This window comes from Oncorhynchus mykiss, chromosome 15 (genome assembly GCF_057628025.1).
Source record: "Oncorhynchus mykiss isolate SJ-2025 chromosome 15, ASM5762802v1, whole genome shotgun sequence".
Classification (NCBI taxonomy): domain Eukaryota; kingdom Metazoa; phylum Chordata; class Actinopteri; order Salmoniformes; family Salmonidae; genus Oncorhynchus; species Oncorhynchus mykiss.
This window is the reverse complement of record NC_143036.1, coordinates 29,765,492-29,791,141: the sequence shown is the minus strand read 5'-3', so window position 1 is coordinate 29,791,141 and position 25,650 is coordinate 29,765,492. Positions and strand designations below refer to the sequence as shown.

Genomic DNA, 25,650 nt, shown 5'->3' with positions numbered 1-25,650 from the left:
TCGGGAGTTCATGAAATGAGTAGCTGCACACAAACCTAAATTCACCATGCGCAATGCCAAGCGTCTGCTGGAGTGGTGTAAAACTCGCCGCCATTTGACTCTGGAGGCAGTGGAAATGCGTTCTCTGGAGTGACAAATCATGCTTCACCATCTGGCAGTCTGACAGACAAATCTGGGTTTGGTGGAACCCAGGAGAACGCTACCTGCCTAAATCCATTGTGCCAACTGTAAACTTTGGTCGAGGAGGATTTATGGTCTAGGGCTGTTTTTCATGGTTCGGGCTAGGCCCCTTAGTTCCAGTGAAGGAAAATCTTAACGCTACAGCATACAATGACATTCTAGATTATTCTGTGCTTGCTACTTTGTGGCAACAGATTGGGGAAGGCCCTTTCCTGTTTCAGCATGACAATACCACCGTGCACAAAGTGAGGTCCATACAGAAATGGTTTGTCAAGATCGGTGTGGAAGAACTTGACTGGCCTGCCTAGAGCCCTGACCTCAACCCGGCGCAACTCCATATTAATCCCCGTGATTTTGGAATGAGATGTTCGACGAGTAGGTGTCCACATACTTTTGGTAATGTAGTGTACATGCAATGCACACACACACAGACTGGATGAAAAGGCCCAAGGTGACAATAAAGAGGCAGTTGCTATTAAATAATGCAGGTATTGAGATGGTGAGCTCACCTATGCATGATCAGAACTTCACCTGCATAATGTCGGGCTAATGACATCTAGTGGAGTTCGTAAAATCCATACAGTTTAGTCAAGCCATTCGTCGAAACGACATCAAGTGTCTCAGACTAGGAGTGCTGATCTAGTATCAGTTCCCCCCCGTTTCTGCATGCAATGTTATTAATTGTGATCTAAAAGGCAAAGCTGATCCTGAATCTCAAAACAACCAAAGAGAGCTGAAAGGCCAAGAATTCAAATTGAATATAAAAAGTAAGCCAAGCAGGCAGACGATCTGAATGATACATTAGCCTCTCTTTCAGTCAGTGGCTTAGGAGGACAAAGGAGGGGAGCAGTAAGGCTTTGTGTCAGAAGGAGGGGGAGTAGACGGCTGAGAAGAGGGGATTGTGGCTGTATAGGAGCCAGGCATTCCAGTGGGGTCAGACTTGGGGTTTGGGAGTATTAGAGAGGCGTGATGATGCGTGATGAAGAGGGGTGGTCCCAGTAATTCAAGCAAAGAAAGGGGGATAAATCCCCTCTAATATTCTCTTCCACTTCTTCAGGTGCACAGGACCAGAAGGAATATGGTCCCACCATAGTGGCATGATGTGCACCCTATTCCCTATATAGTGCACAAATTTTGACCAGAGCCCTACCGTCAAAATTAGGGCATCACAAAAGAGAATAGGGTGCAATTTGGGGCCATACATGGACATGGAAAAAACAGAAAACCATTTTGCCTCTCAAAGGTAATGAAGAAAGAGTTTGGTCTACAATGACAATCATTTCCATACATTCAAGTCATTTCAAATGTTGAAAGTTGTTTCTGCCTTAGTAAATAGCTGATTTTGTACTGTATGCTCCAGACGGGGGTTCAAATGGTCATAAATAATTTAAATAATGTATATGTGCTTGATTGAGCTTGCTGGGCTTAATGGACCAATCAGAAAGGTCCCAAAACTGCAAACCCTGCCCACTTAGCACTCCAAGCAGGATGGAGTAAACACTCAAAGTATTTGAAAGATTTAAAATAGTTTTTGAACCCAGGTCTGATATGTTCTATCATAACAGCAAAGCCAAACTCTATTTATTCCCCCATTCACCTCACCTCTCTCTCCCAATACCGAGGATTAATGGACTTTTATATGATGATCATTATGGGATATGATGGCTCAGAAGCCTGTACATTAAAAGTGGATCTAATTTAGTTGATGCCATTCCATTCTAGCCATTATTATGAGCTGTCCTCCACTCAGCAGCCTCCACTGGTACACAGGTACTGTAATGACCCACTGCCCTTCGACCCCATATACTCACCCTGGGTTAGATATTGTCCCCTGATGGATTGGGGAGTATAAGAATCTGTGGCATCGGTGTTTATTGTCTGGTGGGTTGTGTGTTACTGACAACATGATCCATAACCATCACAGAGCAGCCGCATCCAGACTCTCAGCAATCTTACGGTAATGACCTGTTCCAGCCATGAATCTCCTCTTGTATCAGGTGCCGTCCCACTGCTGTCTGATTACATTTGTCCCACATGGCTTTCCATCACTTTGGCTCATTCCCTCTCATCTGAATAGGCTGTCTCTCATCTCCCTGTCCTCCTCAACAACAGGCCCATTCTCCACCATTTTTTGATGTGATTAGTCCACGGTCGTTACATGCCATTATGCGTCATAAGCTACATATTAAATGGCAACATTGGGTCAAAAATAGTGCAATATATAGGGAATCGAGTACCATTTGGGAGACAGCCAGAGAGTAGCATCTCATAAAAGGCATGGATATTAACATATGAGCTTGATTTTAAGCTTGATTTATCTGAGACAATTGCGCAAGTATTTTCAGATGCTATCACGTTCTTTCTGAGGAAAGGGGGGAGAGGAGGAAGAGCGAAAACAAGTTCAGCCGCATTTTGTTCATCATACAACATTGATTTTTAAAAAAGGAAGAAGAGAGAAAGCCAGGTCGACCTTGCTTGCCTGGTGATCGGATTTATTTTGTCATTGATCTTGGAGATTGTGGGGCTGCCGTCCTTGGGATTGACTCGTTCCAAATGGAATAATAATGTCGGGGTAATGGTAGCAGTGGCCTCGTCTTCTAATGCACGTACACCAACCATCTGTATCGCTCCCTTAGATCTTCCCCTGCTCTCTGTTGCTTGTATCTCATTTTGTTTTATTAAGACATTTGACTACATTGTGTAATTCTGACTATATTAGAATATTATTTATTTATTTATTTATTATTCCCATTCCAGTGCTATCAATGACCAAGGAATATAATATACAAGTGTGTTTAACATCAAAAAGTCCAGTGAGAGGACTAATATGTACTGCCATTGGTCTGGCCAAAATAATATTTCATGTAAGAGAAAAGACAGCCATTTTCTCAACTATGTCCGTCAAAGCCATTTTGGCATAGGTCTCTCTCTGCATTGCAGGGGTTTCTTAAATTACGGGTTTGCATATAGTTCCATTTGGGAGAGACAAATTATTTTGTTTTCTTGGTGGGGGGGGGGTGACATAACGCACAAATGTTTGTGAACCACAAACTCCGACTGACATAAGGATAATCCCAAAACAAGTGTAACATTTCAGCAAACGCAAATGCACGCACGGCAATTGTTAAAAGAAAGAGCAAGCTGGATATCAACATATCATTAACAACATCCTCATATTCACACTGACTCCCGCCGACTCCCGCCGACTACCATTGGGCTGAGACTCCATTAAAGTCATGTGATGACTCATTAATGCCCGTGCCTGTTGGCAGACTCACAGCAGGCTAGGTTGCATTCTCAAACACATTCTGAGGCTGTGAGTAAGTCAGAGAGAGAGAGAGAGAGAGAGAAAGGAAGCAAGAAAGAAAGGAAGCAAGAAAGAGACATAGACGCACACAACAGGACTATTGTGTATAAGGCCCCTATAGTCCAGCCCAGCAGATCACTAGAGGTCCCTTAAAGAGGCCACACACAAAGCCTTCCCCATCCCCTCAAAACCCCCCTTTTCTCTCCCTCTCCTCTTCTCTCTTCCACTCCGACACCCAATACAACAGTAAAGCTATACATTAGAAAGGGCAATTATAGCTGCTATGCACCACTGTGACAACGGGGCTAAATCAGTACACGTTGTTGTCCCTTTCTCTCGTCTCTCAAGGGTTGGCTCGTAAAGAACAGGAAGAATGCAGAGGAAACGTACAATCATCTGAATGGAGACCAAGCCGTTCTTTATTCACTGACTGATACCGCTTGGTTCACAAAACCATGACTAACGTCTCAGATTAAGCCCTATTCCCTAAATAATGTACTACTTAGTTCTTTCTTCTCCCTCCTTCATCTGCACTAACGCGAAAAAACTGAACAGGCCAAAGTCAATTCCCAGTGGGTAGGTTTTCAGACTATTATGAAGGAGAGGAGACAAGGAGACAAGGAGGTCACTTAAGACTATTGAGACGCACCCGGAGTGACATCATACCTAATGGGGGTGGAGTCTCCAGTGCTTCTGACGTAGACGAGAGCAGGCAGCCTGGTGAGAAGGTGATGTCATCCAGACAGATGTCCCCCTTGGCGCTGGGGCCCACCTTAGGATAGAATAAAATAGCATAATTGTTCCACAGGGAACTTTAGTTGTGGCAAGTCAGATAAGATAAAGAGAGTAAACATATACAGTGCCATGAAAAAGTTCTAATGGGTCCCATTATGCCTGGCGAAAGCCAAACACTGCATTCCACAGCAAGAACCTCATACCAACGGTCAAGCAGGTCCCCAGTCTGCGGTCCCAACTTGCTTCAAGATGTCCACCATTGTTCCTGTACCCAAGAAAGCCAAGGTAACTGAACTAAATTACTATCGCCCTGTAGCACTCACTTCTGTCATCATGAATTGCTTTGAGAGGTTAGTTAAGGATCATATCACCTCTACCTTACCTGACACCCTAGACCCACTCCAATTTGCTTACCGCCCCAATAGATCCACAGACGATGCAATCGCCATCACACTGCACACTGCCCTATCCCATCTGGACAAGAGGAATACCTATGTAAGAATGCTGTTCATTGACTATAGCTCAGCCTTCAACACCATAGTACCCTCCAAGCTCATCATCAAGCTTGGAGCCCTGGGTCTGAACCCCACCCTGTGCAACTGGGTCCTGGACTCCCTGACAGGCCACCACTAGATGGTGAAGGTAGGAAAAAAACACCTCCACTTCGCTGATCCTCAACATAGGGGCCCCACAAGGGTGCGTACTCATCTGCTAAATATGTGTATGTGACCAATAACATTTGATTTGATAGTGTGATAGTTTTGGGATGCTTTTATGCCTTTGCGGGAACCATGAATTCTCTGCTCTGCATCAGAGAATTCGACGGGAGAATGTCAGGCAATCCATCTGTGAGCTGAAGCGCAGCTGAGTCATGCAGCAAGACAATGATCCAAAACACAATCAAGTCTACATGAAAATGGCTAAAAAGCAACACATTGTAAGTTTGGGAATGGCCTCGTCAAAGTCCAGACCTAATCCCAATTGTTGGGATGTTGTGGCAGGACTTGAAACGAGCAGCTCATGCTTGAAACCCCACAAATGTCGCTGAGTTAAAACAGTTCTGCATGCAAGAGTGGGCCAGAATTCCTCCACAGAGATTTGAGAGACTGATCAACTACAGGGAGCATTTGGTTGAAGTCATTGCAGCTAAAGGTGGCACAACCAGTTATTGAGTGTAAGGGGGCAATTACTTTTTCACATAGGGGAATTGGGTGTTGCTTAACTTTTCTAATTAAATAAATAAAGAATACATATTTTTAAATTCTTTGTAAACTCAGGTTCCTTTTATCTAATATTAGGTTTTGGTTGGAGATCTGATAACATTCAGTATTAAAAAATATGCAAAAATAGAGAAAATCAGAAAGTGGGCAAATACTTTTTCATGGCACAGTAACAGCAACACTCACAGATGCAACTACTATGCCAGATATGCACAAGATGAACATAAGTCACAAGAATTCAATACAAATGTTCATCACCTTGCCCTCGAAGGTGACCCGGAAGTCTTCCTGAGAGGTCAGCTGGATGTCCCTCCTCTGCCAGTAGTTTCCCTGGTCTCCAGTCAGGTTGAGGAGGAGCTGGTGACCTGAGGAGCTGGTGACCTGGAACATGTTCAGCGTTCCAAAGCCGTCTCCCGACATGTGCAGGTAGAAGCGGATCTGGAGAAGGGAAGGGACACACACACACACACACACACAGGAAAGTGACAAACATAGTGAAGTCATGCAAGTGTAGCCAAGTTGAATTAGTTAAACTAACTCGTCATCTTAAAACATCTCCATCTGTACCATCAAATTTCTGGATCAGCACAGACAGTCTGGAAAATACCATGATATTTAAGCAATGAGACTTTCCTCGACTCATTAAAGTGAAGTTTAAATACCCCTGACTTGTAAAGGCCCAAAAGGCTCCTTAACAGCTTCTACCCACAAGACTGCTGAGCAATTAACATTGACCCCCCCCCCCCTCCATTTGTTTTGTACACTGCTGCTACTCGCTGTTTATTATCTATGCATAGTCACTTCACCCCTATCTACATGTACAAATTACCTCGACTAACCTGTACCCCCTGTACCCCCCCACACGCACACTGACTCTGTACCGGTACCCCCTGTATGTAGCCTCGTTATTGTTATGCTATTGTGTTACTTTTTATATTTGAACTTTTCTTGAACTGCACTGTTGGTTAAGGGTTTGTAAGTAAGCATTTCACGGTGAGATCTACACTTGTTGTATTGGGCGCATGAGACAAATACAGTTTGATTTGATTCAGTAAATCTGATCAAAGCAACACGCACCTGAGACTCATGCTTTCTGCCTTACCATTGACTTTTCACTGCAACACTCTTATTATGATCACTCGTTTCACCTCCCCGTAGACCATGAAAGCAAAGCAAGAGGTCTATCTATATACAAAGGTAATTTGCTGTGAACAAAAATCTCCGTAGCTCCATTCATTTCCTTCTATTTCCCCTGTTCATTACAGCTAGCCCACAAAGTCAGCCACTCCTAACGCAGTGCTAAGGAGTTTTCTACCAAATGCAACTAGATGCGGAGGGAGGGCGGGAGGCAGTGAGAAGACTAAACTACCGCTTCTTCTCTCCCCCCTCTCTTCCCCTCCTCCCCTCGCTCTGTTTAATTGGCGCCTGTCAGCTGCGTGTGTGATTGGTTGGCAGGTCCAGCCCGAGATGAGACAGACACAGTTCCGTACAAACGAGGCACTCAATAAGAAGGACTCAGACAGACTGACTGATGTGAGCTCAGTCAGAGAGAGAAGAGAGATGGCTCCTGAGATGGCTCCTGGACTCACCCACTGCACTGGCTGATCTCGTCACACACAGAGGGAGGAGATACTGACTGACCAAGCCCTTTATACATATTCCCCCAATTCTACTTCATAGTCTACCTGAACCTCCTCCCTTAATCTGTCTGTAGGTTTGTATGGTGGATTATAGGGGCGGGGGGGGTGAATGAGCCAATTGGAATTTTGGAATAATTAGGTGGCCATGATGGCATGATGGCCAGATTGGGAATTTAGCCAGGACCCTGGGGTTAACACCCCTATTCTTAAGATAAGTGACTTGGGATCTTTAGTGACCATAGAGTCAGGACACCCGTTTAACGATGAATCCGAAAGACGGCACCCTACACAGGAAAATGTCCCACCACACCGCCCTGGGGCATTGGGATATTTTTTGGGGGGACCAGAGGAAAGAGTGCCTCCTACTGGCCCTCCAAAAGCACTTCCAGCAGCATCTGGTCTCCCATCCAGGGGCCGACCAGGACCAACGCTTGTGTCCATGTATTGATCATATGACCCTTTTAATCTCGACCCAGTAACACCCACATGGCTCCCGAACTGTTATCTACAGTCTCTGCCCTGACCTTGCACTGCTTGCTCCTGCGGCTGAGGAGGGGTCCTGAGATTCTAGCGGCGTCTCCGGTTGCCTGGGGGAAAGAGCTCTCCACATAGAGGTAGTGGCCAGACGGGTCCCGCAGGGTGTGGTCAGTAGATGGACCTGTGCCAGTGGTCGGTGTGCTGCCCGCTTTGATAAGCCAATCGAAATTGTCCTGCAGGCACTGGCGCCAGGAGCAGAGGTCAAACTCAAAGTTGCAGTGTCCGCTGAAGCCCTCTGTAAGAGAGAGAGAGACAGAGAGGAAGAGAGCTTAATTAGTCATTAGTATACTCACCATGACATAAATAACTTCCACACTTGGCACACCACGTAATTTCGATGTGGATAATGGAGTAATATTTGGTTGAGACGTTGATCAAGGAGATTACAACCAACAGTGAGCTCCAAAGGTATAGGGACAGTGACACATTTGTTGTTGTTTTGGCTCTATATTCCACCACTTTGGATTTGAAATGACAATGACTATGAGGTTAAAGTGCAGACTGTCAGCTTTATTTTGAGGGTATTTTCATCTATATCGGGTGAACTGTTTATACATGACAACACCTTTTGTACATAGCCCATTTAAGGGGACTAAAAGTATTGGGACAAAAGTAGTCAAAAGTTTAGTATTTGGTCCCATATTCCTAGCACGCAACGATCAAGCCAATGATGGAGATGGGGATTTGGACTTGTGGTTTTGACTTAATTCTCTGTACAGGCCAATGACTTTGATGGTGATTCTGATCTGACCATAAATTAATATATTGTGCCACTGGCCTGAAACAATTGAAATTCAATATGTAGCCTAGATGTTGCCTAGTAAGCGCACGCTAACTAGCTAGCTAACTTACCTGGTACATTGTTGCCCATGTGAGGAAGTTAGGCTAGCAAGCATTTTAGCTAGGTAGCCTATGACAACCAAAACTAAAAATGTACTGTATGACAGAGCCATAGACAGTTGTGCCAACATGAAAGAGGATGATGGCATTGGCATTCAACTAGTCTACAAGTAGGGTGAGTTTTAAAACATGCACACATGCACAGACAGAAATCAGTATTAAGGACAGCCACATGATTTTAAGCAACATTAATTGGACTAAATAGTTTAAGGTGTCTTTAGGTTTGTTTTCAGTGTATTAAACTAAGCATATATAGCCTTGTTAATTTGATGATGTTTAAATGTTTCAGTTGAAACGGTGCTGGAATAGCGGAGGCAGTTGTGGTTGTAAATCAGTAGTTGTTTAACAAACTGTCCAAAACATTAACGTACTTGGCCATGCTGCAGATTATAGAACTGTTTGTCACATGCACCATTTGGTTTGTGGACTTCAACTGGCAGATGTTGCTCTCCGGTTTTGTGATGAAACAAGCGCATGTATAGTTGAGTTTATTCCGCCACTGTGTGACTGTTGTCTTTTTTTTTTTGTCGTAACGGCCTTATTGTATATCACGGTGGCGTGCGAACGAACGGGTTACAGAGCGAACGCCGCAGTTATCACAACAAAGGTTGTAAATATGGCTTATTTTTTTTTAAAACTGGCTTGGCTTCCTCGAGAGATTTTACTCACGTACCCGCTACTGCTCAAATGAAAGCTGACAGTCTGCGCTTTGACCTCAGTCGTTGTATCATTTCAAACCCAAAGCGCTGGAGTACAGAGGCCAACAAAAAAAGCACTGTCCAAATACTCACTGTATATTCACCCACTCAAAAAACAGCCTAAAGTTATGACAATTTATCACTATACTTTTAACTGTGTAAAAGCAGTCTCGCAAACCCGACCCTAGGCAAGAGCAGTGTATGCCGTAGCTTTGGATACATTGTGGGAGGCAACTGTCTGCCTAGGGAGACTAATCTAATAGCACAACCAAACTCCAATGGAAAAACAATGTCAGATTTTTGGTTTAGTCGTCACCGAAATGTTTATCGCCGTGCTTTCAATTATGTAAAAGCACAGCAAATTTCAAATGGGAGTACAATGTCAGCTATTTTGTTCATTTATACCACAGATGAATGTGTTATCACTGTGCTTCATCTAATAGCAGAACCAAACGACTGGGATTGCAGTTGAGAATACATTAGAAAAGTAGGCTACATGGTGCAAGTGATTAATGTCGTTCGAGATTCTGCACAGATAATTACAGCAATTGAGAAGATAATATGATTACATAACAATACATTCATATGATTACATAACAATACATTCATATTTACATGATGCTCAAAATGTGGCCATACTCATTTTAAGGTTGAATGTTACATTAGATTGTACAATTAATAAAAAACACCATTGCCACCACAGTAATGGCCTATTTATTGCCTTTACCTCCCTACTCTTCAACATTTGCACACACGTACATACAGTTGAAGTCGGAAGTTTACATACACCATAGCCAAATACATTTAAACTCAGTTTTTCACAATTCCTGACATTTAATCCTAGTAAAGATTCCCTGTTTTAGGACAGTTAGGATCACCACTTTATTTTAAGAATGTGAAATGTCAGAATAATAAGAGTGAATGATTTATTTCAGCCTTTATTTCTTTCATCACATTCCCAGTGGGTCAGAAGTTTACATACACTCAATTAGTATTTGGTAGCATTGCCTTTAAATTGTTTAACTTAAGCCTTCCACAAGCTTCACACAATAAGTTGGGTGAATTTTGGCCCATTCCTCCTGACAGAGCTGGTGTAACTGAGTCAGGTTTGTAGGCCTCCTTGCTCGCTCACACTTTTTCAGTTATGCCCACAAATATTCTATAGGATTGAGGTCAGGGCTTTGTGATGGCCACTCCAATACCTTAACTTTGTTGTCCTTAAGCCATTTTGCCACAACTTTGGAAGTATGCTTGGGGTCATTGTCCATTTGGAAGAACAATTTGCGACCAAGCTTTAACCTTCTGACTGATGTCTTGAGATGTTGCTTCAATATATCCACATAATTTTCCTCCCTCACGATGCCATCTATTTTGTGAAGTGCACCAGTCCCTCCTGCAGCAAAGGACCCCCACAACATGATGCTGCCACCCCCGTGCTTCACGGTTGGGATGGTGTTCTTCGGCTTGCAAGCCTCCCCCTTTTTCCTCCAAACATAACAAATGGTCATTATGGCCAAACAGTTCTATTTCTATGTCGATATAGGACTCGTTTTACTGTGGATATAGATACTTTTGTACCTGCTTCCTCCAGCATCTTCACCAGGTATATTGCTGTTGTTCTGGGATTGATTTGTACTTTCGCACAAAAGTAAGTTCATCTCTAGGAGACAGAATGTGTCTCCTTCCTGAGCGGTATGACGGTTGTGTGGCCCCATGGTGTTTATACTTGTGTACTATTGTTTGTACATATGAACGTGGTACCTTCAGGCATTTAGAAATTGCTCCCAATGATGAACCAGACTTGTGGAGGTCTACAATTTTTTTTCTGAGGTCTTGGCTGATTTCTTTTGATTTTCCCATGATGTCAAGCAAAGAGGCACTGAGTTTGAAGGTAGGCATTGAAATACATCCACAGGTACACCTACAATTGACTCAAATGATGTCAATTAGGCTATCAGAAGCTTCTAAAGCCATGACATAATTTTCGGGAATTTTCCAAGCTGTTTAAAGGCACAGTCAACTTAGTGTATGTCAACTTATGACCCACTGGAATTGTGATACAGTGAACTTTAAGTGAAATAATCTGTCTGTTAAACAATTGTTGGGAAAATGACTTGTGTCATGCACGAAGTAGATGTCCTAACCAACTTGCCAAAATTATAGTTTGTTAACAATACTTTTGTGGTGTGGTTGAAAAACGACTTCAACTGTAGATTTTTCTATTGTGTTATTGACTGTACATTTGTTTATGTGTAACTCTGTGTTGTTGTTTTTGTCGCCCTGCTTTGCCTTATCTTGGTCAGGTCACAGTTGTAAATGAGAACTTGTTCTCAACTGGCCTACCTGGTTAAATAAAAAATAAATACATCAAAATAAATCACACAAAATTCAACAAAAGCTGCTGTAAATAACACTGTTCTTTAATTCATTATTATCAAACGGGCAGGCGAAGGGTCTCTCACTCACTGCAGATGTAGGGGTCCTCGTCGGAGCCATCTCCACAGTGGTTGAGGAAGTCACACAGGTTGTCCTCTGGGATGCAGTATCCATTGGAGCAGGTGTACTCCTCAGGCCCACACGGCTGCTCTGGGCTGAGGGGAGGGGTGCAGTTCTGGAAGGTCACGTCATCCACCACCACATCTCCCATGTAGCTGATCCCCCGCTTGGCCTGGAAGATTACCTAAATGACAGACAGGATTGAAGTAAGCCATCTGTCCAAGTCTTTCAATGCTTGAAGTAATACCCAAATACTTATAAATTAACAAAACTGTCTAGTACCGTAAATAAACTAGCAAATTCACAATAACATGCCATTAGTCTCGTTCTCAGCCATCTTCACTAAAATCCTGGTAAGCAAGGCTAAACATGACATAAACACAATTAAACCCAACATACCAGGGCATCCCAAATTGTACCTGGTCAAAAGAAGGGCAATATAAAGGGAATAAGGTTCCACTTAGGATCTAGCCCAAAGTCACCAACTGTATACTACACAAGCAGCTCATCCTTCAAATTGCTGAGTAATGTACAAGTAACTGCCAAAATAAAGGAAACACTTGAGTAAATGAGCGACACAAAGTATATTGAAAGCAGGTGTTTCCACACAGGTGAGGTTTTCTGAGTTAATTAAGCAATTAACATCCCATCATGCTTAGGGTCATGTATAACATGCACAGTTGCCTATTATTTTGGCTACCGTGGCTAGAAGAAGAGATCTCAGCGATGTTGAAAGAGTGGTCTCAAAGGAGAATAGGCGGTTTTAAGGGTGTGTATATGAACACTTATGGGAGAATCTAGAGAGACACCTAAAGACAGTGTTTTTCACCACCATCAACAAAACACCAAATTATGGAATTCCTCATGGACTAATGGTGTCGCATCCCTCCAATAGAGTTCCAGACACTTGTAGAATCTATTCCAAGGCGTATTGAAGCTGTTTTGGTGGCTCGTGGTGGCCCAACGCCTTTAAGACACTTTAAGTTGGTGTTTCCTTTATCTGGACAGTTACCTGTATTTCACATGAGAGAGGACCTGGGCTGATTAAGTGCTTTGTGGGAGAGAGAAAGGGCACTGAAGCTCTGATGGTAAGAAAGCTGCTCTTGAACACACCGCTTCAGTGCTAAAGGACACACTGATTGCTCTATCTGAATGGCTGATCTGACTGGGCCCGGTTGACAAAGGTTAATGGACATCAGTACAAAGGTCAGGGGATGTGTTGCTAAAATTGCTATTTCACTGTTGATGTCAGGTCTTTGTCTTGTTTCTGGTAGGGTGAACTCAGCCATTGGAAAGCATGCAGTTTCTTCCTAGATAGCTTCCGTCTAGGGAGATTTTCCTGGCCACTGTGCTTTTGCATTTGCTTTGCTTGCTCTTTGGGGTTTAGGCCCGGTATCTGTAAAGCACTTTGTGGCAACTGCTGATGTAAAAAAAGGGCTTTATAAAATAAATGTGATTAATTCTCTTTACAGAGTCAAACAATCAATCTGTGGCTGTGTGAGTCGAAATCCTCTTAGTGTAACAGTCAAGCATGAATTGCAAATGGTCCTCCCCCCTCCCCCAAAAAAAGAGTCCACAAAACAAAACCGTTTTATATTTTAGTCATTTAGCGGACCCTCTTATCCAGCGTGGAACAGCATGAATAAGCATGAATCACTCCACAAGACCTGTGACAGATGGATTTATGGACTTGGTTCTCTCCAAGACAAGATGATTGACAGACCTGGAAGTCATGGTCGATTCCGAGAAACACTTCTCCACGTCTCCATTTGTTGCCTTGGTTACCAGTCTGGGACCACACTTCATGGGTGACATTTCCATACTTCAATAACACCTGTGAAATACAGTAAGAAAATCTCACAGTTGTACCACAGCTTTGTGATAAAAAATAAATATTTTTTAAAAACATTGGCATGGCCATTGGCCGTATTTTATTCACCATATGGTATATTGTGGTGCAAAGTACTTTTGAGAGACAAAACAAAATATGTTTAAGCTTATGTAAAAAATGTGAGAAAAAATAAAAATAAAGCCTGCCATAAAAAACAAAGGCTTTTTAATTTAGATGACAAAATAAGTGCCATGTTTTTTTGTTGCATTGTTTTTAAGATAAAATGTATTCTCAGTCTATTTAGACCCTTGTTTCCTATGAATACCATGTATATATTTTTTTCACAGAAACAACGCAACACTTCTTATTTTCTCTTTTCTTGGTGATACATCTGAGAGACTCTATGGGATTCATTCACCTGCAGGGTTCCCACAGTGAAGCCGCTCATGTGATACCAGAATCCCAAGGTGCACTGGGGTCCAGTGGAGGAGATGACAGGGGTCTGCAGGTCGGTGATGTGGCCGTAACCACCGTTGGAGCTGTCTGCATACATGTACCAACCCTCTGGACTGCCACTAGTGTAGATGCAAGAAGAGGGGAGGTTAGAGGTTCACATTATTAACACAATTCAATTGAATTCAAACAACTTTATTTGTCACCATGGGGCAATTCTATTTAAGGCTATAGCCGTGGTTCAGACACATACAACAAACGGAGACAATAAATAGAGATGACCATGAAAGACAATTACCTTAAAGTGCAATACAATATATATGATAATGACTAGAAACTGTAGAAAGTATTAGTTTATGGGAAATAAGGTTGGGTAAGAACAAATACACTAATTGTCACACCCTGATCTGTTTCACCTGTCTTGTGCTTGTCTCTACCCCCCTCCAGGTGTCACCCATTTTCCCCTGTGCATTTATACCTGTGTTTCCTGTTTGTCTGTTGCCAGTTTGTCTTGTCTCGTCAAGCTGAACAGCATGTTATTCCGTGTCTCTTTAGTCCCTGTTTCCTAGTTCTTCCGGTTTTGATTATTCTGCCCGTCCTGACCCTGACCCTGACCCTGCCTGCCATTCTGTACCTTACGGACTCTGCCACTGGAGTAGAAGACAGCCTTCAACACGGCTAGCGGACGCTACGTATACCTGGTGATGCCATTCGGTCTGACCAACGCTCCTGCTGTGTTCCAGGTCCTGGTTAATAACGTTCTCCGTGACATTTTGAACCGGTTTGTGTTCGTCTACCTCGACGGCATCCTCGTCTTTTCCCGCGCAGCTCAAGTACACGCTCTCCACGTCTGACAAGTCCTCCACTGTCTCCCACCCCACACATAGAGTGTCCGCCCACAGAGGCAGGTCACTGAAACTCATCTATCTCTCCCTGTACTAGACCCAGGCCCCTACAGATTGTCAATCACAGTCATCCTTTACAACCATGGGAGAATAGAGCAGAGGGCTGCGATTCGCTTGACTGCTTTCATCCATCTCCATAAGCTCACAGCTCCCTGGATACCATGCCTCTCCACCCTTCCTACCCAAGAGAGGAGAGGCTCCCCTTGGGCTTGGAGAAGACCAGTTCCCCCTCTCACTTCCATGGCTGCCGGAGCTTAGTAATCGTCTGTTACTGAAGAGTAAAGGACTGCAGCAGGAGTGAGGGAAAGAGGGAGGAGGAAGGGAGGGAAGAGGGATGATTGCACCCATACTCTGGCCCACTGGCTACAAGAGGAAAGGACAGGAAATGACAGTAATAGAGTGGAGGAGTTGATTTCTGCTCTCACTGTCAACCCCTCAGATAGGCAATCATAGCCCAGACAGGTAACATTCTGAAACATCATTACTCAGTTTCAGAGGATGTCTCAGAGGGCTGTGATGGCGTTTTTTGACCCCGGTGTGTGTGTGTAGAAATGGTCATCGAAATTGTTATTGTAAAATATATATCTTTCTTTACATTTCCTTAGTATATCAGGTATTTTTTTTAATATATTTTGTGATAAAATAAAGAAAAGTATGTTCCTCATTTGCATATATACACTGGGTGTATTTCCCACATGAATAAATTCATATAAATTGGTGGAACAGGGCTGCAACCACAACACACCTGCCGTGTCTAGGCCTACCTGCACTCACCTGCCGTGTCTAGGCCTACCTGCACTCACCTGCCGTGTCTAGGCCTACCTGCACTCACCTGCCGTGTCTAGGCCTACCTGCACTCACCTGCCGTGTCTAGGCCTACTTGCACTCACCTGCCGTGTCTAGGCCTACTTGCACTCACCTGCCGTGTCTAGGCCTACCTGCACTCACCTGCCGTGTCTAGGCCTACCTGCACTCACCTGCCGTGTCTAGGCCTACTTGCACTCACCTGCCGTGTCTAGGCCTACTTGCACTCACCTGCCGTGTCTAGGCCTACTTGCACTCACCTGCCGTGTCTAGGCCTACCTGCACTCACCTGCCGTGTCTAGGCTGCCTCATTAATTACTGTTGTCACATTCTCTTGCATAATTCAACAAGTGTGTCAAGACAAGGATACCCACACATTTAAAAATCTAAACTCTTGGCTCTAGATTACACCCATCTATACATACTTTACATTGTCTGCAAGATTAGACATTTTTATTTATTTCACCTTTTATTTAACTAGTTCTCATTTACAACTGCGACCTGGCCAAGATAAAGCAAAGCAGTGTGACACAGACAACAGCACAGAGTTACACATGGAGTAAACAATAAACAAGCCAATGACACAGTAGAGACAAAAAAGAAAGTCTATGTACAGTGTGTGCAAAAGGCATGAGGAGGTAGGCAATAAATAGGCCATAGGAGCGAATAATTACAATTTAGCGGATTAACACTGGAGTGATAAATGAGCAGATGATGTGCAAGTAGAGATACTGGTGTGCAAAAGAGCAGAAAAGTTAATAAAATAAAAACAGTATGGGGATGAGGTAGGTAGATTGGGTGGGCTATTTACAGATGGACTATGTACAGCTGCAGCAATCGGTTAGCTGCTCAGAAAGTTGATGTTTAAAGTTGGTGAGGGAAATAAGTCTCCAACTTCAGTGATTTTTGAAATTCGTTCCAGTCACTGGCAGCAGAGAACTGGAAGGAAAGGCGGCCAAATGAGGTGTTGGCTTTGGGGATGATCAGTGAGATATACCTGCTGGAACGTGTGCTATGGGTGGGTGTTGTTATCGTGACAAGTGAACTGAGATAAGGCGGAGCTTTACCTAGCATAGACTTATAGATGACCTGGAGCCAGTGGGTCTAGCGACGAATATGTAGTGAGGGCCAACCGACAATAGCATACAGGTCACAGTGGTGGGTGGTATAAGGTGATTTGGTAACAAAATGGATGGCACTGTGATTGACTGCATCCAGTTTGCTGAGTAGAGTATTGGAAGCTATTTTGTAGATGACGCCGCCGAAGTCAAGGATCGGTAGGATAGTCAGTTTTACTAGGGTAAGTTTGGCGGCGTGAGTGAAGGAGGCTTTGTTGCGAAATAGAAAGCCGATTCTAAATTTGATTTTGGATTGGAGATGTTTAATATGATTCTGGAAGGAGAGTTTACAGTCTAACCAGACACCTAGGTATTTATAGTTGTCCACATATTCTAGGTCGGAACCGTCCAGGGTGGTGATGCTAGTCGGGCGGGAGGGTGCGGGCAGCGAACGGTTGTAAAGCATGCATTTAGTTTTACTAGTGTTTAAGAGCAGTTGGAGGCCACGGAAGGAGTGTTGTATGGCACTGAAGCTCATTTGGAGGTTAGTTAGCACAGTGTCCAAGGAAGGGCCATAAGTATACAGAATGGTGTCGTCTGCGTAGAGGTGGATCAGGGAATCGCCCGCAGCAAGAGTGACATCATTGATATATACAGAAAAAAGAGTCGGCCCGAGAATTGAACCCTGTGGCACCCCCATAGAGACTGCCAGAGGTCCGGACAACATGCCCTCCGATTTGACACACTGAACTCTGTCTGCAAAGTAGTTGGTGAACCAGGCGAGGCAGTCATTAGAAAAACCAAGGCTATTGAGTCTGCCGATAAGAATACGGTGATTGACAGAGTCGAAAGCCTTGGCCAAGTCGATGAAGACGGCTGCACAGTACGGTCTTTTATCGATGGCGGTTATGATACCGTTTAGTACCTTGAGCGTGGCTGAGGTGCACCCGTGACCGACTCGAAAGCCGGATTGCACAGCGGAGAAGGTACGGTGGGATTCGAAATGGTCAGTGATCTGTTTATTAACTTGGCTTTCGAAGACTTTAGATAGACAGGATGGCTATAGGTCTGTAACAGTTTGGGTCTAGAGTATCACCCCCTTTGACGAGGGGGATGACCGCGTCAGCTTTCCAATCTTTAGGGATCTTGGGCGATACGAAAGAGAGGTTGAACAGGCTGGTAATAGGGGTTGCAACAATGGCGGCGGATAGTTCATCCGAGTGTTCATTTTCAGAAGTTGATTTCATTTTAGCGCATTTGATTTGTAAACCTTTCAACTGTATTAAATCATTTGTTTTTTCAATTGGGGTGGCAGGTAGCCTAGTGGTGAGAGCGTTGGGCTAGTAACCGAAAGGTTGGTGAATTGAATTCCCGAGCTGACAAGGTAAAAATCTGTTGCTCTGCCCCTGAACAAGGCAGTTAACCCACTGTTCTTAGGCCGTCATTGTAAATAAGAATTTGTTCTTATTAACTGACTTGCCTAGTTAAATAAACATTAAATAATATATATATATATAGTTTTTAATTACACAAAAAATCAACACCAACTAAAATAAAGTTACCTTTCTTGTGATGTAATTGCCGAGCCGGTGCATTGGCATTCTTATAAATGCATCACAAGCCAATTTATTCCACTGAGCCCACTTCAGCCATTACCAGAGTGTGTTTGTCAGGTCATTACAAACTTTGCGCGGTCGCTACGTTAACGGGAAAAAACTAAGCAAGAGTCACTACAGTAAAATGAAAGCCATCAATCCAGTGATATTTAAGTGACAAGTGGATTTTCAGATGGCTAAAAAGGAGTGATCCTCAGGTGGGCATGCACCTTTCTAGTGTGTGTGTGTGTGCACGTATGTGTGCCTGTACTGTACGTGTACATGTGTGCCTGTGTCTGTGCATGTGTTTGTGACTCACAGGGTGTGGTCGATGACTGGCCGGTGGTACTGCTCTCCGAGGTGTACGGTGTTTCCCTGGTCAGGGAGCCAGCGGAATGAATGGAGCAGGACAGAGGGAGCAGGACTGACCCTCTCCCAGCCACATGCAACACCCCCCTCAAAATCACATACCTCCTTTACTGGGGGACACACAGAAAGAAAGAAAGAAAGAAAGAAAGAAAGAAAGAAAGAAAGAAAGAAAGAAAGAAAGAAAGAAAGAAAGAAAGAAAGAAAGAAAGAAAAAAAACAAACAAACAAACAAACAAACAAACAACCATTAGACAATACCTATGGTCTTTGAAAATTCTGAACAATTCTATTTCTGATTCAAGACAATTCTAGTGGTCTCTGTCTTCTCTGTGGATGAAGAGAGTGCACAGCAAGGACAGAAATAGGGTGGGAGAGAAAGAGAGAGAAGGGATAAATTCCAATAATCAAATTCTGGTCAAATCACAGCCAAGGGGCCATATGTATCAAGCAGATTTGCCTTTGAGACACACAGTTGAAAAGTTTAAATGGGGAGGCAAGACCTTATCCTATATACACACTGTCCCTGATCTGAGGGAACAAGGTCACTACCCACCACAGTGCTGTTCATCCAACCCATCGGAGCAGTCATGTCTAAAGTCACACACCCTGCTCTGGTCCACACACTCTCCGTGCGCACCACACACAAACTTCCCCTCTGGGCAGATGTGGGGCTGGACTGTAGGGGCTTCCGTCGGGGGGAAGGGGGTGGTGGGGCTCACCGAGGGCAAGTCCCCTGAAACAAACAAATACACACAACACATCCAACAAACTGTAACTCAATCTAGAGTGGGACACAGTTTTACATGCTGGTGGTAAGGTATAACTACAATCGGAAATCTTCCTGAAGAAAAATGGTGTGCTTACCTCAGCTGTCCCAAAAATGTTTTATGGCAGGGGAAGTGGTCTAAATAATAATAATAGATGTTGAATATTTTTGAATAAGGGTCTTGCTGAAGTATGTATACTAATTACCATTATAGAGCACACAGTCCAGGAAGGACAGGTCATCAATGGCGATGTCTCCATTGAAGTCATCACCGACTGTGCCCTCGACCAGAATCTGCCAACACAAACAACAATGTATGGCTCTGTGTGTGTATGTTTGTTTTCCATCTAAGTGCAGTGTGTGATACTGTATTTTATGGTAGTGTCCCAAATGGCAACTGATTCCCTATGTAGTGAACAGCTATATGGGCATTGGTCAATAGAAGTGCACTACATAGGGCTGCATCTCAAATTACACTCTATTCCCTATGTCCCTTTCAGCCTCCTCAGCAGGTTCAGCCTATAGCCTGGTAACTGTCACTCTACCAGGAGAGCAGCACAGTACGGAGAACAATTTACCTCAGAACACAGTTGTAGATTGTCGTTTCAGCATAAACCCAAAACGCTGAGTCCTGAGCAAGTCAAGCACTACAACCAGAGATGTAGTGCTGTTGTAGCGCGGGGGAGTGTCACTCCCTCACTTTTTCCTATTAGAGAATACACGAAGCTGGTACAAATATTTCTGGAAAATAGATTCCGATAAATTCTAAATAAATAGTATTTAATTACCACAAAAAGTCCATGAAAACGGTAGAATGGCAGACTAACTAAATGTGTAGACTATAGCAGCCTATAGGTAGGTGAATTGGGATTTCTTCCTTGTCTTCTCTCTCTCTCTCTCTCTGGGCCAAATGAGTTGGCCAAATCCGATGTAAGAAGAACCGTTAAAGACAGAAAACTCTATCAGGGGTTGCTAAAACGGCTGTCCTCAAAACAGTTTTTTTTATGGACTCGGGGTTCATGTCGTACGCACTTGAACTCGCCCAACTGTCCATGTGCAAAAATACTGATCCACCATATGAACCTTACCATCATACCCATGTGATTTATTTCCAAATTCACTGCCTGTCCTTTCTGCACCAGGGATCGAAGGGGGCTCAAATCACTCAATAACCTTCATGAAGATTTGACCTACATCTAATAGTCCTACTCATCACATTTGTATTGTTACTATTATTACAAATGGAAGATTATCACTTCTCACAATGGTGATCGTTTACAAGATCACACGATTCATTATTATTTTACATAACAGTACCGAACATAGTAGCATATACCTCCTCAGTCATTTCTTATCTGAAACTGAATAGTAAAAAATAACTACTCATGAGGCCAAAACTCAACAACTCGCGGCACTAGGCAGGATATGCAGTGCATTCGGACAGTATTCAGACCTGTCACGTTCTGACCTCTATTTCCTTTGTTTTTGTATTTATTTAGTATGGTCAGGGCGTGAGTTGGGTGGGCAGTCTATGTTTGTTTTTCTATGTTTTGGTCTAGTTCTATGTTCGGCCTGATATGGTTCTCAATCAGAGGCAGGTGTTCGTCATTGTCTCTGATTGGGAACCATATTTAGGTAGCCTGGGTTTCACTGTGTGTTTGTGGGTGATTGTTCCTGTTTTTGTGTTTGCACCAGACAGGGCTGTTTTGAGTTCTCACGTTTCTTGTTTTTTTCCGTTAGTTTGTTCATGTATAGTGTCGTCAATAAATACAATGAACAACCACCACGCTGCGTTTTGGTCCGCCTCAACTTCACAACAAGAGAATCGTTACAGAATCACCCACCACAACAGGACCAAGCGGTGTGGTAATGGGCAACGGAAAAAGCAGCAGCAGGAGCAGCGCGAGGAGGTATGGACATGGGAGGACGAATTAGACGGTAAAGGACCTTGGGCTCAGCCAGGAGAATATCGCCGCCCCAAGGAAGAACGGGAGGCGGCGAAAGCGGAGAGGCGCTGGTACGAGGAGGCAGCGCGGCGTCGTGGATGGAAGCCCGGGAGTCAGCCCCAAAAATTTCTTGGGGGGGGGCTAACAGGGAGTATGGCTACGCCAGGTAGGAGACCTGAGCCAACTTCCTGTGGTTACCGGGGGGCTAGAGAGACCGGGCAGGCACCGTGTTATGCTGTGGAGCGCACGGTGTCCCCAGTGCGGGTGCACAGCCCGGTGCGGTACATTCCAGCTCCGCGTATCGGCCGGGCCAGAGTGGGCATCGAGCCAAGTGCCATGAAGCCGGCTCTACGCATCTGGTCTCCAGTGCGTCTCCTTGGGCCGGCTTACATGGCACCAGCCTTGCGCACGGTGTCCCCGGTTCGCCTGCATAGCCCAGTGCGGGCTATTCCACCTCGCCGCACTGGCAGGGCGACCGGGACCATTCAACCGGGTAAGGTTGGGCAGGCTCGGTGCTCAAGAGCTCCAGTGCGCCTGCACGGCCCGGTCTATCCGTCACCACCTCCACACCCCAGCCCTCCGGTGGCAGCTCCCCGTACCAGGCTGTCTCTCCGGCCCATCCGTCCAGAGCCTTCCTCCTCTCCAGCGCTGCCGGAGCCTCCCGTCTGTCCGGCGCCTCTGCCGGAGCCTCCCGCCTGTCCGGCGCCTCTGCCGGAGCCTCCCGCCTGTCCGGCGCCGCTGCCGGAGCCTCCCGCCTGTCCGGCGCCGCTGCCGGAGCCTCCCGCCTGTCCGGCGCCTCTGCCGGAGCCTCCCGCCTGTCCGGCGCCTCTGCCGGAGCCTCCCGCCTGTCCGGCGCCTCTGCCGGAGCCTCCCGCCTGTCCGGCGCCTCTGCCGGAGCCTCCCGCCTGTCCGGCGCCTCTGCCGGAGTCTCCCGCCTGTCCGGCGCCTCTGCCGGAGTCTCCCGCCTGTCCGGCGCCTCTGCCGGAGTCTCCCGCCTGTCCGGCGCCTCTGCCGGAGTCTCCCGCCTGTCCGGCGCCTCTGCCGGAGTCTCCCGCCTGTCCGGCGCCTCTGCCGGAGTCTCCCGCCTGTCCGGCGCCTCTGCCGGAGTCTCCCGCCTGTCCGGCGCCTCTGCCGGAGTCTCCCGCCTGTCCGGCGCCTCTGCCGGAGCCTCCCGCCTGTCCGGCGCCTCTGCCGGAGCCTCCCGCCTGTCCGGCGCCTCTGCCGGAGCCTCCCGCCTGTCCGGCGCCTCTGCCGGAGCCTCCCGCCTGTCCGGCGCCTCTGCCGGAGCCTCCCGCCTGTCCGGCGCCTCTGCCGGAGTCTCCCGCCTGTCCGGCGCCTCTGCCGGAGCCTCCCGCCTGTCCGGCGCCTCTGCCGGAGCCCCCCGCCTGTCCGGCGCCTCTGCCGGAGCCCCCCGCCTGTCCGGCGCCTCTGCCGGAGCCCCCCGCCTGTCCGGCGCCTCTGCCGGAGCCCCCCGCCTGTCCGGCGCCGCTGCCGGAGCCCCTCTGCCCAGAGCTGCTGCCGCCCCTCTGTCCCGAGCAGCTGCCCCTCTGTCCCGAGCAGCTGTCCCTCTGTCCCGAGCTGCCCCTCTGTCCCGAGCAGCTGTCCCTCTGTCCCGAGCTGCCCCTCTGTCCAGTGGGGTCATTGAGAGGGGTGGTCATGCTGAGAAAGCCACGGAGGCGGACAATAAGGCGGACTAAGACAATGATGAGGTGGGGTCCGCGTCCCGCGCCAGAGCCGCCACCGCGGACAGACGCCCACCCAGACCCTCCCCTATAGGTCAAGGTTTTGCGGCCGGAGTCCGCACCTTTGGGGGGGGGTACTGTCACGTTCTGACCTCTATTTCCTTTGTTTTTGTATTTATTTAGTATGGTCAGGGCGTGAGTTGGGTGGGCAGTCTATGTTTGTTTTTCTATGTTTTGGTCTAGTTCTATGTTCGGCCTGATATGGTTCTCAATCAGAGGCAGGTGTTCGTCATTGTCTCTGATTGGGAACCATATTTAGGTAGCCTGGGTTTCACTGTGTGTTTGTGGGTGATTGTTCCTGTTTTTGTGTTTGCACCAGACAGGGCTGTTTTGAGTTCTCACGTTTCTTGTTTTTTTCCGTTAGTTTGTTCATGTATAGTGTCGTCAATAAATACAATGAACAACCACCACGCTGCGTTTTGGTCCGCCTCAACTTCACAACAAGAGAATCGTTACACAGACCACTTGACTTTTTCCACATTTTGTTACCTTTCAATCTACAAACAATACCCCATAATGAGAAAGCAAAAGTATTCAGACCCTTTATTTAGTACTTTGTTGAAGCACCTTCAGCAGCAATTATCGCCTTGAGTCTTCTTGGGTATGACGCTACAAGCTTGGCACACCTCTATTTGGGGAGTTTCTCCCATTCTTCTCTGCAGATACTCTCAAGCTCTGTCAGGTTGGATGCGGAGCGTTGCTGCACAGCTATTTTCAGGTCTCTTCAGAGATGTTTAATCGTGTTCAAGTCCGGGCTCTGGCTGGGCCACTCAAGGACATTCAGAGACTTGTCCCGAACCCACTCCTGCGTTGTCTAGTCTGTGTGCTTATGGTCATTGTCCTGTTTGAAGGTGAACCTTTGCCCCAGTCTGACTTCCTGAGCGCTCTGTACTTTTCTCTGTTCATCTTTTCCTCGATCCTGACTAGTCTCCCAGTCCCTGCTGCTGAAAAACATCCCCACAGCGTGAACCACCACCATGGTTCACTGTAGGGATGGTGCCAGGTTTCCTCCAGACATGACGCTTGGCATTCAGGCCAAATAGTTTAATCTTGGTTTCATCAAACCAGAGAATCTTGTTTCTCATGGACTGAGAGTCTTTAGGTGCCTTTTGGCAAACTCCAAGAAGGCTGTCATGTGCCTTCTACTGAAGAGTGGCTTCTGTCTGGTCACTCTACTATAAAGTCCTGATTGGTGAAGTGCTGCAGAGATGGTTGTACTCCTGGAAGGTTCTCCCATCTCCACAGAGAAACTCTAGAGCTCTGTTAGAGTGAACATTGGGTTTTTGGTCACCTCCCTGACGAAGGCCCTTCTCCCCCGATTGCTCAGTTTGGCCGGGCAGCCAGCTCTAGGAAGAGTCTTGGCGGTTCCAAACTTCTTCCATTTAAGAATGATGGAGACCACTGTGTTCTTGGGGACCTTCAATGCTGCAGACATTTTTTGGTACCCTTCCCCAGATCTGTGCCTCGACACAATCCTGTCGCGGGTCTCTATGGACAATTCCTTCGACCTCATGGAATGTTTTTTGCTCTGAAATGCACTGTCAAATGTGGGACCTTATATAGACAGGTGTGTGCCTTCCAAATCATGTCAAATCAATTGAATTAACCACAGGTGGACTCCAATCAAGTTGTAGAAATATCTCAAGGCTGATCAATGGAAACACGACGCACCTGAGCTCAATTTCGTGTCTCATAGCAAAGGGTTTGAATACTTATGTAAATAAGGTATTTCTGTTTTTTTTTTTTTTACATTTGCAAAAAAATTCTAAAAGCCTGTTTTCACTTTGTCATTTGGGGTATTGTGAGTAGATTGATGAAGATTTTTTTTTAAATGTAATCCATTTTAGAATCAGGCCGTAACACAACAAAAAGTCAAGGGTCTGAATACTCTCCGAGATGCAGCCCTATGTAATACTCTGCACTGTATGCTTTGATCGAAACAAAATAGGCCTACGAGATAATAGTTTGATAACGCCGTATGCTTTAATTCGCTCACAAAACAGTCATTCAAAATCTAAATGCGTATTCCCATGAAACTGATCGAGATCAAATGATTGGCATGCAGTTTAACTTGGTGTTTGAGGGAATTAAAAATGTAAATGTTCTTGTGACAATATGTGTGGGCATAGGGAGACATTGCAATTGAATTTTATGCATAGACCAATTCTACAATGATATTCAATAGGCTACAAATTTTGATTAGGAAATGATTAAGTAATTATGTTTTTATTGCGCTCCCTCAACTAAAAGAAATTGCACTACACCTTTTACTCCAACGTCTCTCTTCAAATCCAATTAACTGGTAGCTAGTAAGCTAATGAAAAAAACTCCCCCACTGACCACCCCCAGGTCTGTTCTATACTGGACAAAAATATAAACGCAACATGTAAAGTATTGGTCCCATGTTTCATGAGCTGAAATAAAAGATCCCAGAAATGTTCCATACGCACAAAAAGCTTATTTCTCTC

At 45.5% G+C, this 25,650-nt stretch overlaps 1 protein-coding gene across 2 annotated transcripts in view; it reads right to left on the bottom strand.

Annotated features, from left to right (window-relative positions):
* Positions 1-25,650, bottom strand: part of malrd1 (MAM and LDL receptor class A domain containing 1) — a 121,081-nt gene that overhangs the window by 49,735 nt on the left and 45,696 nt on the right. For both annotated transcript variants that reach the window (XR_016486640.1, XM_036944252.2), the window contains exons 11-19: positions 19,701-19,788; positions 19,282-19,461; positions 18,679-18,838; positions 13,963-14,119; positions 13,437-13,547; positions 11,684-11,897; positions 7,607-7,854; positions 5,701-5,880; positions 4,154-4,259 (exon numbers count right to left, since the gene is read on the bottom strand). Coding sequence is in view for 1 of the 2 variants with exons in the window: in XM_036944252.2 (XP_036800147.2) it covers positions 4,154-4,259; positions 5,701-5,880; positions 7,607-7,854; positions 11,684-11,897; positions 13,437-13,547; positions 13,963-14,119; positions 18,679-18,838; positions 19,282-19,461; positions 19,701-19,788 (1,444 nt within the window). In the remaining variant the exon portion in view is untranslated. The remainder of the gene's footprint in view (positions 1-4,153; positions 4,260-5,700; positions 5,881-7,606; positions 7,855-11,683; positions 11,898-13,436; positions 13,548-13,962; positions 14,120-18,678; positions 18,839-19,281; positions 19,462-19,700; positions 19,789-25,650) is intronic.